Source organism: Moschus berezovskii, chromosome 1 (genome assembly GCF_049115385.1).
Source record: "Moschus berezovskii isolate FMDL1 chromosome 1, NW_MosBer_1.0, whole genome shotgun sequence".
Lineage (NCBI taxonomy): Eukaryota > Metazoa > Chordata > Mammalia > Artiodactyla > Moschidae > Moschus > Moschus berezovskii.
Genome location: NC_142460.1, coordinates 150,191,098 through 150,205,696, shown reverse-complemented (window position 1 = coordinate 150,205,696; position 14,599 = coordinate 150,191,098). Strand labels below are relative to the sequence as shown.

The 14,599-nt window shown below is 44.7% G+C and overlaps 1 protein-coding gene across 4 annotated transcripts in view; it reads right to left on the bottom strand.

Moving 5' to 3' along the window:
* GK5 (glycerol kinase 5) overlaps nucleotides 1–6,647 on the bottom strand; it is an 80,996-nt gene extending 74,349 nt beyond the window's left edge. The window contains exons 1-2 of one of the 4 annotated variants that reach the window (XM_055412448.2): nucleotides 6,413–6,539; nucleotides 6,097–6,188 (exon numbers count right to left, since the gene is read on the bottom strand). Coding sequence is in view for 2 of the 4 variants with exons in the window: in XM_088840095.1 (XP_088696221.1) it covers nucleotides 6,413–6,559 (147 nt within the window). In the remaining 2 variants the exon portion in view is untranslated. The other 3 variants (XM_088840095.1, XM_055412432.2, XM_055412439.2) reach the window with 3 other exon arrangements.
* Nucleotides 6,648–14,599: the final 7,952 nt, after the last annotated feature.

Below are 14,599 nucleotides of genomic sequence, written 5' to 3'. Positions count from 1 at the left end.
ATACTTCAACAGGTGAATGAATGTGGTATATTCATATAATGGATTACTGCTGTGCTGTTGCTGCTAAGTCGCTTCAGTCATGTCCGACTCTGTGCGACCCCATAGATGGAAGCCCACCAGGCTCCCCCATCCCAGGGATTCTCCAGGCAAGAACACTGGAGTGGGTTGCCATTTCCTTCTCCAATGTATTACTACTCAGAAATAAAAAGGAATGAATTACTGATACACACAATATATATGAATCTCAAAGGTATTATGTTGAAAAAAAGTCAGTCTCCATAGGTTACTTACTGTATTTTTCCACTTACAAGATATTTTCAGAAGGACAGGAAAAAAAACACAAAACCACAGTCATACAAGACAGATCAGTGGTTTTCAGAGATTAGGTGTAGGAGAAAAGTGACTATAAATGGCTTGTACAAGGGTTTTTCGGTTACTTCCAACATGTACTAAAACTCACAGAAGTTATTCACCAAAGAAGTCTCATCTTACTCTGCTAATTTAAAAAATAAGATAAAAAAAAAATCTTTGGCTCCAGGTTAAAACAATGGCTTGAACGTAAGTGTTTTATTTCCAATTCCTCTCAAGACTGCCATTAAACTAAAAACATGCAAAAAGGTTTATGCAGAAAGACAAGAAGAGAGCAAGGAAGCTCAGACCAGGTTTTAACAAATGTCTTTAACACTATCATGTACGGCAAAAACAATACAATATTGTAAAGTAATTAGCCAATTAAAATACATAAATGTATATTTAAAAAAAAAAACCATTATCAGTGAGTGGGTAGATGGTACAGGGCTAAGTACAGAGGAGACAACTGAATACCTCACTGCCCACTCAGATTAGATTATACATCTCTGTTCAACCCCTGGCAGAATCTCAGGTGAACTGTGAAAATTAGAGATACCTCAGAAGACTGGGATGCCAGAGGCTGCTGAACAGAGGAGTGATTCAATCTTTGTAAGGACCCTCAAAAGAGTCCAATCAGATCCACTGCCCCTCCCTAACACAGCAGAAGGTACGAGATTTACTCTCTGGAGGAGCTGAACCAGAGACATTCTTTACTTGCAAATACTAGATATAGCTGAGAAAAGTAAGACATGGTACTGAAAATATGAATGGATAACCAACCAAAGATCATCATTTAAGGGAAACCTCTAACACATAAGAAAAGGCCAAAATAAACAGAAAAAAAGGAACTGTGAGAAAACACTGACAGTGTGGGGAGCATGAGAGTGACACAGAGACGACACGAAAAAAGAACCTTTATTTATCAATCAACCAGTATCATTCCCCAGTGAGCCCACTGGAAATAAACAGATTTAACAAAATCTATTCCCCTTCTTTAGGGACTTCCCCGGTAAGTCAATCCTAAAGGAAATCAACCCTGAATATTCATTAGAAGGACTGACGCTGAAGCTGATGTTCCAATACTTTGGCCATCTAATGCAAAGAGCCGACTTACTGGAAAAGACCCTGATGCTGGGAAAGACTGAGGACAGAAGGAGAAGGGGACGACAGAGGATGAGATGGTTGGATGGTATCACTGACTTAATGGACATGAGTTTGAGCAAACTCTGGAGATAGGGAAGGACAGGGAAGACTTGCACACTGTAGTCCATGCAGTTGAAAAGAGTCAGACATGACTTAGTGACTGAACAACAATTCCCCTTCTATCAAATAACATTTCTCTTCTTTCCATGCAAAACTTTCATGACCACAGACTGTACTGTAATGACTCAACTGCAATAAATACTTCTGCATCCCAAAAAACTCAATATGGCCATCACTGCGTCAAGTCAACAACTTAGACTTGGCAGTGTTACACCAGGGTCACGTCCCCCCACTTCACCAACCCAGAGAGCTCACCATCACCAAATATGTCACAACAGTTTAGAAGATCAAACTGAAATACAAGATCAAGAATATATTCAAAGCTAAGAAGAAAACCTCATGCGACGAGTTGACTCACTGTAAAAGAGTCTGATGCTGGGAGGGATTGGGGGTGGGAGAAGACGGGGACGACAGAGGATGAGATGGCTGGATGGCATCACCGACTCGATGGACATGAGTTTGAGTGAACTCTGGGAGTTGGTGATGGACAGGGAGGCCTGGAGTGCTGTGATTCATGGGGTTGCAAAGAGTCGGACACAACTGAGCGACTGAACTGAACTGAAGAAAAAAACATGTTCTGTTGATTAAAAACAAAAGACAACAACCAGTTATTTTCAAGAATGTAGAGAGGGAACACAGTATTAGAAAGCCCAGTGGTCTTTCTGTCCTGTTCTTCCAACCAAAATGTTATTATTTTCTCACAATGGCACGATGTTTCAATGGGGAACATGATGAACTTTCTTTGTTTTGAAAAACTAAAAATATCCAACACTCACATGTAGGATTTCCAAAGCTCTGAACACTACTCTCATATATAACACCAATATTTAAGAGTTCACAGAAAGATTTTTTTAACTTATTGGGACTTCCCTAGTAGCTAAGACTCTGTGCTCCCAATGCAGGGGGCCCAGGTTTGATCTTAGGTCAGGGAACTAGATCCCACATGGGGCAACTAAGAGTTCACAGGCTGCAACTTAAAAAAAAGAAAAAAATCCTGCATGTTGCAAGGAAGATTGAGGATCCTCTGTGCTGCAACTAAGAACAATACAGTCAAATGAATAAATAAAGATATTAATAAAGAAAGAAAAAATACAACTTATAGAAAAAGGCTACAAATATGGATCTCTGCTAATAAAAAATGAATAGTATATAGATAAAATTAAAGTCTTCTGAGAGGCCTCTTACTAGCCTTCTCATGTAAAAGTTCCTGTTTGGGATTTCCATTTTAATGAAAAGACCAAGAAAGCCTATTTTGTTCATATCTCTAAAGAGTGATCTCTTCAGTTTTTCTTTCTCAAGCTATTTATTTGGCAGTACCAATCAAATCCTATGCTAAGTGGGGGTCTCTATTATATATTCTTTTCAACATAATTTAGCAGAGTTCTGAGTTTCATTTGAGAAAATAAATACAAGTTCTGTGTCTAATCCATGGAGTCCCATGAAGGAAACTGATTTCCTAATATTTTCCTAATATGACTAAATGTAATTCAATTATTTATTCTGTACCCAAGAAATAATAAACTAGGTGCTAAGAAGCTGGATTTAGAAAAGGCTGAGGAACCAGAGATCAAATTGCCAACATCTGTTGGATCATAGAAAAAGCAAGAGAGTTGCAGAAAAACACCTACTTTTGCTTCACTGACTACACCAAAGCCTTTGACTGTGTGGGTCACAACAAACTGTGGAAAATTCTGAAAGAGATGGGAATACCAGACCACCTGACCTGCCTCCTGAGAAATCTGTATGCAGGTCAAGAAGCAACAGTTAGAACCAGGCATGGAACAACAGACTGGTTCCAAATTGGGAAAGGAGTACATCAAGGCTGTATATTGTCATCCTGCTTATTTAACTTAATATGCAGAGTACCTCATGCAAAATGCTGGGCTTGAAGAAGCACAAGCTGGAATCAAGATTGCCGGGAGAAACATCAATAACTTCAGACACACAGATGATACCACCTTTATGGCAGAAAGTGAAGAGGAACTAAAGAGCCTATAGATGAAAGTGAGAGGAGAGTGAAAAGCTGACTTAAAACTCAACATTCAAAAAACGAACATCATGGCATCTGGTCCCATCACTTCATGGCAAATAGATGGGGAAACAATGTAAACAGTGACAGACTTTCTTTTCTTGGGTTTCAAAATCACTGCAGATGATGACTGTAGTCATGAAATTAAAAGATGCTTGCTCCTCGGAAGAAAAGCTATGATCAACCCAGAAAGCATATTAAAAAGCAGAGATATTACTTTGCTGACAAAGGTCCATCTAGTCAAAGCTATGGTTTTTCCAGTAGTCATGTATGGATGTGACAGTTGGACCACAAAGAAAACTGACTGATGAAGAAATGATGCTTTTGAACTGTAGTGTTGGATAAGACTCTTGAGAGTCCCTTGGACTGCCAGGAGATCCAACCAGTCAATCCTAAAGGAAATCAGCCCTGAATATTCATTGGAAGGACTGATGCTGAAGCTGAAACTCCAATACTTCCAGCCACCTGATGTGAAGAACTGATTCACTGGAGGAGACCTTGATGCTAGGAAAGATTGAAGGCAGGAGGAGAAGGATGAGATGGTTGGATGGCCTCACCGACTACATGGACATGAGTTTGAGCAAGCTCCCGGAATGTGTGATGGAGTGGAAGCCTGGCGTGCAGCAGTTCATTGTGTGCAAAGAGTTGGACATGACTGAGCAACTGAACTGAACTGAAGAAGCAATGTAGGCCATGAAGACCATTTTTCCCAAAGAAATCAAGATATCTGAAGCAAAGGACCAGTTGCTGCTGGGTTTTTTTCTGATTTCTAATTCACTGTAGACCAACAATTTTTAAGACATAATTAAAACAACTTTCTACGGGAAAAAATGACATACAAAGTAAAACCCCAAATGTTTTGTTACTACGGTCAACAAATATAAAATGACTTTGCCAAACTGCTACACAAATTTCTAAATCTTAGTTTCTCTCTTTCAACCCCCGCAGCCTGTTAACCATGCTTTCAGAAGCACTGGTGCAAACTCCTATCAGTTTGAGAGGCATTACTTTCAACTCCTTAATTTAAGATACAAAGCTTCATCCTAGAAGGGCAAGGAATTTTTGTATTTTTATTTACTTACATACTTTTCCAGACACCTTCACAAGTTTTGAGTCTAGGCAAACCATTCTAGTCTCCTGCTACTTAACAGCAATCTTGATTCATCTTTGAGACTCTTACTTCATTTCTAAAAAAAAATAATGATTTCTCCCAAATTATATAGCAACTATGAAATTTGTTATCTTCTTACAATTTTTGTATCCCTTTGGTTCTAAACACTTCAATTCCTTTAAAAAAAAAAAATCACTGCTTAAAACAAAAGTACTTTGTGTCCGGAATTATAAGGGAGACTGTGAAAAGTATCTTTGTGTTCTGATAAAGACTCATAAAGAGATCCACCTTTCAGCTGTCCTTTCAGGTAGTGTTAGGCGTCAGCATCACCGACTTTGTGGACATGAGTTTGAGTGAACTCCGGGAGTTGGTGATGGACAGGGAGGCCTGGCGTGCTATGATTCATGGGGTCGCGGAGAGTCGGACACGACTGAGCGACTGAACTGAACTGAATGTGGTGGAGAGGTAGGCAGTGTTCATGCACAAGTGAACAGGTCTCTGTTGTGGTCCTAAAACCAGAATGAGGAAATCCTCAAACCAAAAAAAAAAAAAAAAAAATGCTCAAAGCGTTCTTTTGGCTGGACCTGCTCCTGGGCAACCCCTGAGGCTGGAAAACACTTCTAAGGGGATGGGAAGAGGTGTAGGAACCAAGCAAATGAGGGAGTCCAGTGCTGCTGGGAATGGATTAGGTAACTAACAGCTTCCATACCCGCGAAATTACTAACATAAATATGTTAAGGGTCTTCCCTGGTGGGCCAGTGGTTACGATTCCATGCTCCCAATGCTAGGGGCCTGGTTGGGGAACTAGATACTGCATGCTGCAACTAAGACTTGGCACAGCCAAATAAACATTTTTTTTTTTAAGATGTTGGTATTGGAAAGAAGAGTAAATAAAAACATCATATAGAATTCACATTATTTTTTGTTTGCTGGCAACTATAAGAAATCAACACTTCATGGAAACAAGATTAGAGGAATACCAATCTGTTAGTTGCTTTACTAGTAACAACTAATGATTTGGCACCTTTCTCAAACTAGAAAAAGATGTTTTCATGAACTGTCAAAGATGGAAAGGAGAAAGATAATGACAACAGTCTTCAAAACTTGTGCAATTCTTATATTCCTGTAAATCAGTTGCTCTGCACTTTGAGAAGCAGTTCATGATAACAACTGAATGATAAACATAAATTCCATTAAGTCTTGAAAATCTCAAATGTAAATAAAGACAGGGTTGGAGGTCTATCAAGGAAGTGCAGGAAAAACCAAGCAAATAAAAAAGCACCCTCTCTGGCTGGATACACGTAGCCAGCCCTGCCCTGCTCTGCCCTGCCCTGCCACTCACCGCAGTCCCACCCAGGTAAGGCCAGAGAGTCGAATCCTCAGGTGAACGGAAGCGCGTGAGTGATCCGAGGTCACAATCCGAGCCCCTAATGTCTTCAGCCAGGACCGAAAGAGCGCGCAGGTTTCAGGCTGGCCCGGGGAGGGAATGCGCGCATCTGGCCGGTCCAGGCGCACCGCTCAGGACCGAGGGCCCGCGGTGCCGCAGGTGGCCGCGTCCAGGCCAGAAAGGCGGTCCAGCCCTCTCGCCCCCCAGCGACCAGATCCCGGGTGCCCCGCGCGACCTAGACCCGCTGCCCCGACGCCCGCTCCCCGGTCACCTTCTGCGCGCTGGAGCCGCAGACCCGCGCCGCGCGGTCATAGACGTGGCAGCGAATCATCGAGCTGCCTACGTCCATCCCCAGCACGAAGCCTGCGCGCCGCGAGTCCGGCGCGCTCTGCTCCGCGACCTTAGGCGGTTCTGACATTCCGACCCGCACGCCTCTCTGCCGTAGCCGCCAGCCGGGCTGACGCGCCCTAAACTCCCGCACGCCAGGGGCGGAGCGCGCCCCGCCCGGCCACCGCCCCCGGCCCGCCCCTCCGCGAGATCCGGCGGCGACCCCGCCCCTGCCGCGGGCCCCGCCCCGACGCCGTGACGTCACGGCGGCGCAATGACTCTCCGAAGGAGGGCCCGCGGGGCGGCTGCGGGGAGTGTGGAGGTGAGAGCCAATGTGGTGGGTCGCTGGAGTCCGGCCAGCCGGCTCCGCCCCGTTTTCCAAACGCCAGATTCTCTGAGTTACCATGGCCCGTAATTTCAATGATCTCCCTTCTAACACTAAGCGCCCTCGACCGTGCCCGCATTTCTTTTAGCCGGTTACATATTATGAATCTATTAAGAAAAATAGTAACCTGAAAAGAAATTAAAAATTCGACCGAAGGTATTTATTCCTAAACTGAAAGTTTCTCCCCAGGACTTATCTCCCCAGAAAACCTGGTCTGGTTTGCTAAATGAAATAACACTCTAGAACTTCCCCAGCCCTCTGGTGGGGCAAAAGGGACGTTTTTACCATCAACCTCCACCCCCAATGACTGCTTTTTCAGGAGCCTGAAAGCCCCTCGGGGGGTCCTTTACCTTCACTCGGGCTATGAGGGCGTGGCCTCTTCCACGCAGGGGGCAGGACGGAGGCCTGTGGAAAGTTGAGTTTCCTGCAGCTCTGGTCACAAGCCTGGAACCCAGGAGGGATTCCCTTGGGGCGGTCCAGCTCCCAGTTCCTTATCTGTGGACAGTGAGGAAGTGTTCATGTCTTCTTCAGCTACTTTTCCACCAACACTATAAAAAACCCAGTGCCTGAACATATTCAATATCTTTTTGTAAAATTATGAAAGTAATATGGATATGTGCTCTTGGTGAAAAAATTTTAGCAGTGTAGCTGCTAAGTCACTTCAGTCGTGTCCGACTCTGTGTGACCCCATAGACGGAAGCCCACTAGGCTCCCCCGTCCCTGGGATTCTCCAGGCAAGAACACTGGAGTGGGTTGCCATTTCCTTCTCCAATGTGTGAAAGTGAAAAGTGAAGTCGCTCAATCGTATCCGACCCTTAGCGACCCCACGGACTGCAGCCTACCAGGCTCCTCCATCCATGGGATTTTCTAGGCAAGAGTACTGGAGTGGCTTGCCATTGCCTTCTCCGCAGTGTAGAGTGGTATATTAATTAAAAAGCCAAAGATACTCGTTTTGAAGCAAACAGTTCTTTTGACCAACTTGTCATGTTAACCCACTTGCTTTCAGCCCATTTGACCAAATTGGGGTCTTTGGCCATATTACTTGGAACAAGCCCCTGGAAGAGTATGGTTTGGGTTTTGTCTTTGTACCCTGTTCTTGTCAAGAAAGGAGAAAGCTTAGTTGTTCAGTCGTGTCCAAACTGTTGCAACTCATGGACTGTAGCCCACCAGACTCCTCTGTTTATGGGATTTTCCAGGCAAGAATACTTAAGTGGGTTGCCATTTCCTCTTCCAGGAACCCTGTTCCTGCCTAATAGTACTAATTTGTTCCAAATGGTCCCAGGGCTGCTTTCACCAGTGGTGGCCATTTGGTGGGTCATCTACTATGTTAATCGCCATATTGTAATTTGGAATAAATGACTAATGGGTCATGGAGTCTGGCCGGAGTTCTATTAGAAAGAGAACTGATAGGATAGAGATTGAGAAAGAGATTGAGACATATTATTAAGAACTGGCTCATATGCTTCTGAGGACGGCAAGTCCTGGAACGCTTTAGGGCAGGCTGAAAGTCTAGAACTTCAGATAAGAGTTGATGTTACAATTTGAGTCTAAAGTCTGCTGACACGTGGGCTGGAAACTCAGGCGGTTTTCCTGCCTTGAAGTTTTAAGGACAATTCTTTGGGAATGCTCAATCTTTGCTCTTAAGGCCTTCAACTAATTGAATGAGACCAACCAACATCATGAAGGGTCATTTGCTTTACTCAAAGTTTATTGATTTTTTTTAAATTTATATTTATTTTTGGCTGTGCTGGGTCTTCATTGCTGTGCAGTCTTTTCTCTAGTAGTGGTGAGCAGGGTCTACTCTAATTGCAGTGCATGGCTTCTCGTTGCTGTGACTTCTTTTGTTGTTGATTACAGGGCTTTCCTGGTGGCTCAGACAGTGAAGAATCTGTAGCAATGCGGGAGAACTGGATTCGATCCCTGGCTTGGGAAGATCCCCTGGAGAAGGAATTGGCTACCCACTCCAGTTTTCTAGCTGGAGATTTCCATGGACAGAGGAGCCTGGCAGGCTACTGTCTGTGCGGTGGCCGAGTTGGACACGAATGAGTGATCATTCACTCACTTTAGGGGCCCTAGGGGGCGCAGCCTTCAGTAGTTGAGGTTCCCAGGCTCTAGAACTCAGTCTCAATAGCTGTGTTGCTTGGGCTTAGTTGATCCACAGCATGTGGGATCTTCCCAGACCAGGGGTCAAAGCTGTGTCTCCTGCATTGGCAGGTAGATTCTTTATCACCCAGCCACCAGGGAAGCCCTCAGAATTCATTGATTTAAATGTTAATCACATGTAAAAAATATCTGACATCTAGGTTGATGCTTGTCCAAACAATTGGGCACCCACACAGTGTGCCCACTAGCCTGGTCTAGTTGACACATGAAGTTAACCATCACAGATACCCTTTCACAAGAGAAAGCTGTTTTGTATTCCCTGATATGAATATTCAGTATATTTCTCAAAGTGATAATGCTTGGGCTTCTTGGACACCTACACTTTACTGTGTGATCATTTTTATACATTCACATCAAATATCTTGAGTATTATCAAAGAATCACAGACTATAAAAATAGGGGGATGCATGCATGATCTCAGAAACATGGTTTCTGGGAATCTACTGCTTTTCCAAGAAGCCATGGTGGTGGGGTGCGATGCAGAGGAGGGAGGAGGAAGGAACTAGCAGTCCCAAGTCCATTTGCTGATCTGGCCTAGTTAGAGCTGGGAGTGGGAGAGGAAAGAGCTCGACTTCCTTCAAAAGGGGCAAACTCTGATACCTTGAGAAGATGACAGTAGTGAAAAGCACGTTTATCTTCCACGTAGCAAGGGCTCCTCTGTCTATGAGTTTAAAGGCCAAAGGGTCTGCGGTGAGGCACACTGTGCTAGTAGTGGTCGCTGGGATGGCCCTTTACGCCTGGACAAGGAACACTGAAAGACCATACCCTAAGAGGTCCTAGGTTGACCACAGGTAAAAATGAACAAGAACCCTAAAATGTATTGAAAGGAATCCTCTCCCAGCCCCCTGCAGACTGGAGAGTCCACCTTCCTGAGTCAGGAATTCTTTGAAGTAACATTTTATCTTTGGGGTTTGAACAAAGTCAACTTGTGGGCAAAAAAATAAATTCGTTGAACACAGACACACAAAATAGGGGGCTTAGAAACCACTTAGTCTTATGTTTCTTAATCTGTTTCTGATCTTGAACAACTTAAAAAAAATTGTTTTTATATTTATTTATTTGACTGCACCAGATCTTAGTTGCAGCGTGAAGATCTTTAGTTGCTTCATGAGGAATCTACTTCCCCCACCAGGAACTGAACCCGGGCCCCCTACATTGGGAGCTTGAAATCTTAACCACTGGACCACCAGGGAAGTCCCTTGAACAACTTCAAGACCCTGGTGAATGCTGTCTTCTCAAGAACTCGCTTATATACACAATACTTGGCATGTGGTTTCAGGCAGGTGTGGGATAAACTAAACTTGAAGATCTCAGATTAAAAATCCAGAGCCAGTTCCCTAATCTGGACAGACCATTGCATAGGAGAGGCCTAGGGGGACAAAGCGATGCTGTATTCCTTCCAAGTTCCTTGTTCTCTGCTGTCTGTTCTAACCCTGCTCTGTCTTCAGGAAAAGGAGCAAGTGGCTACAGGGCTCAGAAACTCTGCAAGTCCCTTTGCTCATGAATTGGTTTATTGTTCTTCATTAACTGTGTGGAGTGGCATATGGAATCTTAGTTCCCCGACCAGGGATGGAACCCATCTCCCTGCATTGGGAGTTTGGAATCTTAGCCACTGGACTGCTGGGGAAGCCCCTCGGTTCATTGTTCTTGATTCAGAGAGTTGCTCTGAGTTCCGTCACATGGTGGTCTGGATCTGATTCGGTTGCTGCTTCCCCTCTGTTCTGGACTCGGGCCCCAGAGGTGGCCACTAAGGCTTTCTTCTAGGCTCATTCCCAGCCACTGTCTCTCCTTACACTTTCTCATCTGGCAGCAGGCCCAGAATTAAAACTTGCAGCAGCCTCCCACACTCTTGAGAAACATGGATTCATTCCTCAGGGCTGGACCAGAAAGTCTATGAGGCCACCATTCCCTGCCACTCCCTGAAGAGAAATGAATGGGGCTCCAGGGCTGAACCCAGGGACGCCACCCCTGCTACCCCCCCGCAATGCCCTTCTCCCTCCAAGGAAACTGGTCACTGTCCCTTCCTCCTAGGGTGACCAACTGTCCCTATTTGCCTGGCCTGAGGGGTTTCTTGAAACAGGACTTTTGATGCTAAAACCAGAACAGTTTTCTTCCCAACTCAGAGACTCTTGGAGTCCACAGGTGACTTCCTTTGGGATCCTGGTTACTTCATGCTTAGGTGTCAGCCACTGCTTTTAGACAGTGAGTACCCTGAGCACAGAAACAGGCCCTTAGTCTTTTCCCCTCCAAGACGCACAAAGTAACTGCTGAATGAATAAGTGAACAAACAAGTTAATATTTGAAAGTCCTTATTAGATCTTACCTTCTGCCTGATGTGGCCACAAGACGCAGAGGGCAGTGCAACCTTCCTAATTTCTCACTTCAGCTGGGCATGTTGTCATCTGACCACAGATGCAGCCCTGCTCATGTGGAGGGGGCTCTGGAGCCGCCAGCCCTGCGCCTGGCATCTGGAGCACCAGGGCTGAGCTCTAGAGCCCCATGCGAGCCTCCTCTCTCTTCACTGTCATCCATGAGCTCAGTCTAACTTGGGCTGGGCTCCTGCCTCGGTGGCTTCACTCATGACTGTGTCTGCAGTCCTGGCCGCAACACCTCTATAGGACGCGGGTAGACTTGGGTGGTTTGGCTTCATGTTTCCTGCTTTGCAGAGGCCCCTGCCAAGGCCCTGAGCAGAGCCCTAGCAGACTGTTCAGTGTCCTGTGCTTTATGGCATCTGCAAAAGTGGGTTATTTTTGTATTATTTTCTTAAACGGGGCCCTCCAAATTGTACAAGCTTCAATTCCCAGAGAACCATAATCCTCCCACCAGGGGGGAAATGGGGGAAGGGAGGGATAAATTGGGAGATTGAGACTTACATATACCCACTGCTATATATACAATAGATAGCTAATAAAGACCTACTGTATAGCACAGGGAACTCTACCCGGTACTCTGTAATGACCTATATATGGCAAAAGAATCCAAAAAGAGTGGATATATGTATATGCATACCTGATTCACATTAATGTACACTCAAAACTAACAGAATCTTGTAAAACGACTATACTCCAATAAAAAGCTGTAAAAAATGCCATACTCCTCCCCACCTTTGCAGAGCCCTCAAAGCCTGGACACACTCATCTGGACCCCCAGATGGTCTGGAATGCTGCCTGTAGACACTCTGACTACCACAGTCCCCAATTCACCATTCGGAAATCCCTGAATACTGACATCAGCAAGGATGAAGGCTGTCCACCCTATACAGACTACTCAGAGCTGGCTTCCTCCATCTGGGTCAACTTAAGATCCAGCCCCTGACAATTCTCCCCATTGTTCTGCTGAAGTTTTTGCTCGCCTGCTTGCTAAGCCCATTCACTCCCCAAAGCAGTCAAACTGGAAGGGGGGGGGGGGCGGATCCAGAAATTCAAGTTCTCAGGCTAGATGTTCAAGACCTGAAAATAAAAGAGGACTTTGGGTCAGACCAAAATCTAGGGGAGAATTGGAAACTGAAATTGAAAAACTATACCAGAAAACACAGGCTAAAGGAAGTTAATTTTTAAATAAAGGAAAGCTTAGTTCCTTGCTTCCTGGCAAACAAAGCATAAAGGGAAATGTGAATTTCATATCTGTGCAGAGAGAAAGAAGTCATGTGAGTTAACAGTTGTGTCAGTCACTATGATCTTACATGTACAATCCTGAACTAATTCTCTCCAGAACCCAGGGAGGCACACTGTGCTGTTACTATGGGAAAATCACCCCCTCAAGGCTGCACAGCTAGTCTGTAAAGAAAGCAGGCTTCTTCCCCTATACAGCAGGCCTTCAGAGAGCCTGAAACTCCAACTTGTTTCCAGAAGCAAACAAGAACATATCCTGCCACCTGATAGGTCTGTACAAACTCCACGGTGTAGTTGCCACCATGTGGAAGATGTCTCCTGTCCTTAGCAGAGAGGGAGCTGAAAAGGTCCATGGCATGGGGTCCATGGCCCCCCACCTTGAGGGGACCCTGGTGAAAACAGTGGCCTCTACATGACTGAGCTGCTGCGAGCCTGAGAAAAGATTGCCATCTAATCTCTGGGAAGCCAGAGCCACAGCTGCCACGCCTGCCCAGGTATCTGCCCATCTCCATGCCCTTCTGAGGCATTCAGTGTAAGAAACATGAGCTGACCCATTCGTCCGTGTCTTAAATTCTTCCCTCCTGAAAGGGATTAAGTGCCAGGAAATCTTTACATTCACTCACCTGTCTATATACCTTGTGGGAGGGGAAGGAGCCTTCTGTGACCAGGTTTTTAAGCACAACTTTCATGTTGGTGAACACCCAGAAGCTGGAAAATTCTTCAGCAAGGCCACTGCTTTAAAAGGAGCATTCTCCCTCCCCTCCTCACCCCAGTCATCCTATTTCACTCATGGTCAGAATCCTTTATTCAATGAGTTGTTGTTTAGTCACTCAGTCATGTCCGACTCTTTGCGACCCCATGGACGGTAGCATGCCAGGCTCCTCAGTCCGTGAGATTTTCGAAGCAAGAGTACTGGAGTGGATTGCCATTTCTTTTTCCAGATCTGCCCAACCCAGGGAACAAACCTGGTTCTCTGCATCTCCTGCATTGGCAGACAGATTGTTTACCGCTGAGCCATTGCAGAAGCCTTTCAACTAGGGACATTATAAAATCTCAGATAAATGAGTTCTGTGACTTAAGATTTAAACCACATTCAAGAATGGCTGAAAACACTCTTGGATACAAATAAAACTTTGATTTTTGAGGAAAATTTTGAATTTTTGGTAGAAGCAATTTTAAATCCAAAATAAAGAATGATACTGTGGAAGAAAATGTGGACAACAAGCTCTTACTAGATTTAAGGTAAAGTTTCAAAAATAAAACTATCTCAGCCTTTTGACTAAGAATAAGCCAAAATAAAGAAGGAAACTCCTCTCTACTGCTTAGCTTCTGTTGGCATTATTTTCTTCCTGGATTCCACAGGATTCTTTTTTTGGAAGTCATGTTTATTGAGATGTACAGTTCGATGAATTTTGACAAACATATGCAGCCATGTAAGCACAACCACCACCATTAAGATAGAAAATGTCTCCATCACCCTAAAAGGTCCCTTTTGTACTCAGTACTCCAAATCCTTTACTATAAGGTGATGTCACCTACATATATAACTCAGAACTCTTGAATTTAGCTGATTGATCTCAGTCATTTTAGATGCACCCCATCCCAAGAAGAAGTTGCCAGTTCATAAGAGCCAGATATTTGAACCTAGGGGTTTTGGAGCTTCCTAGGTTGCTCTAGTGGTAAAGAAACTGCCTGCCAGTGCAGGAGACATAAGAGACACAGGTTCGATCCCTGGGTCGGGAAGATCCCCTGGAGGAGGGCATGGCAACCCACTCCAGTATTCTTGCCTGGAGAATCCCATGGACAGAGGAGCCTGGTGGGCTACAGTCCACAGAGTCACATAGAGTTGGACACGACTGAAGTGACTCAGCACAGACAGGGATTTTTACCAAATTAAATGTTTATGTAAAGCTAAACATAATAGCTTGAAAATTCCTGATTCATTCCTAAGACTTGAGTGAAACCACACTGT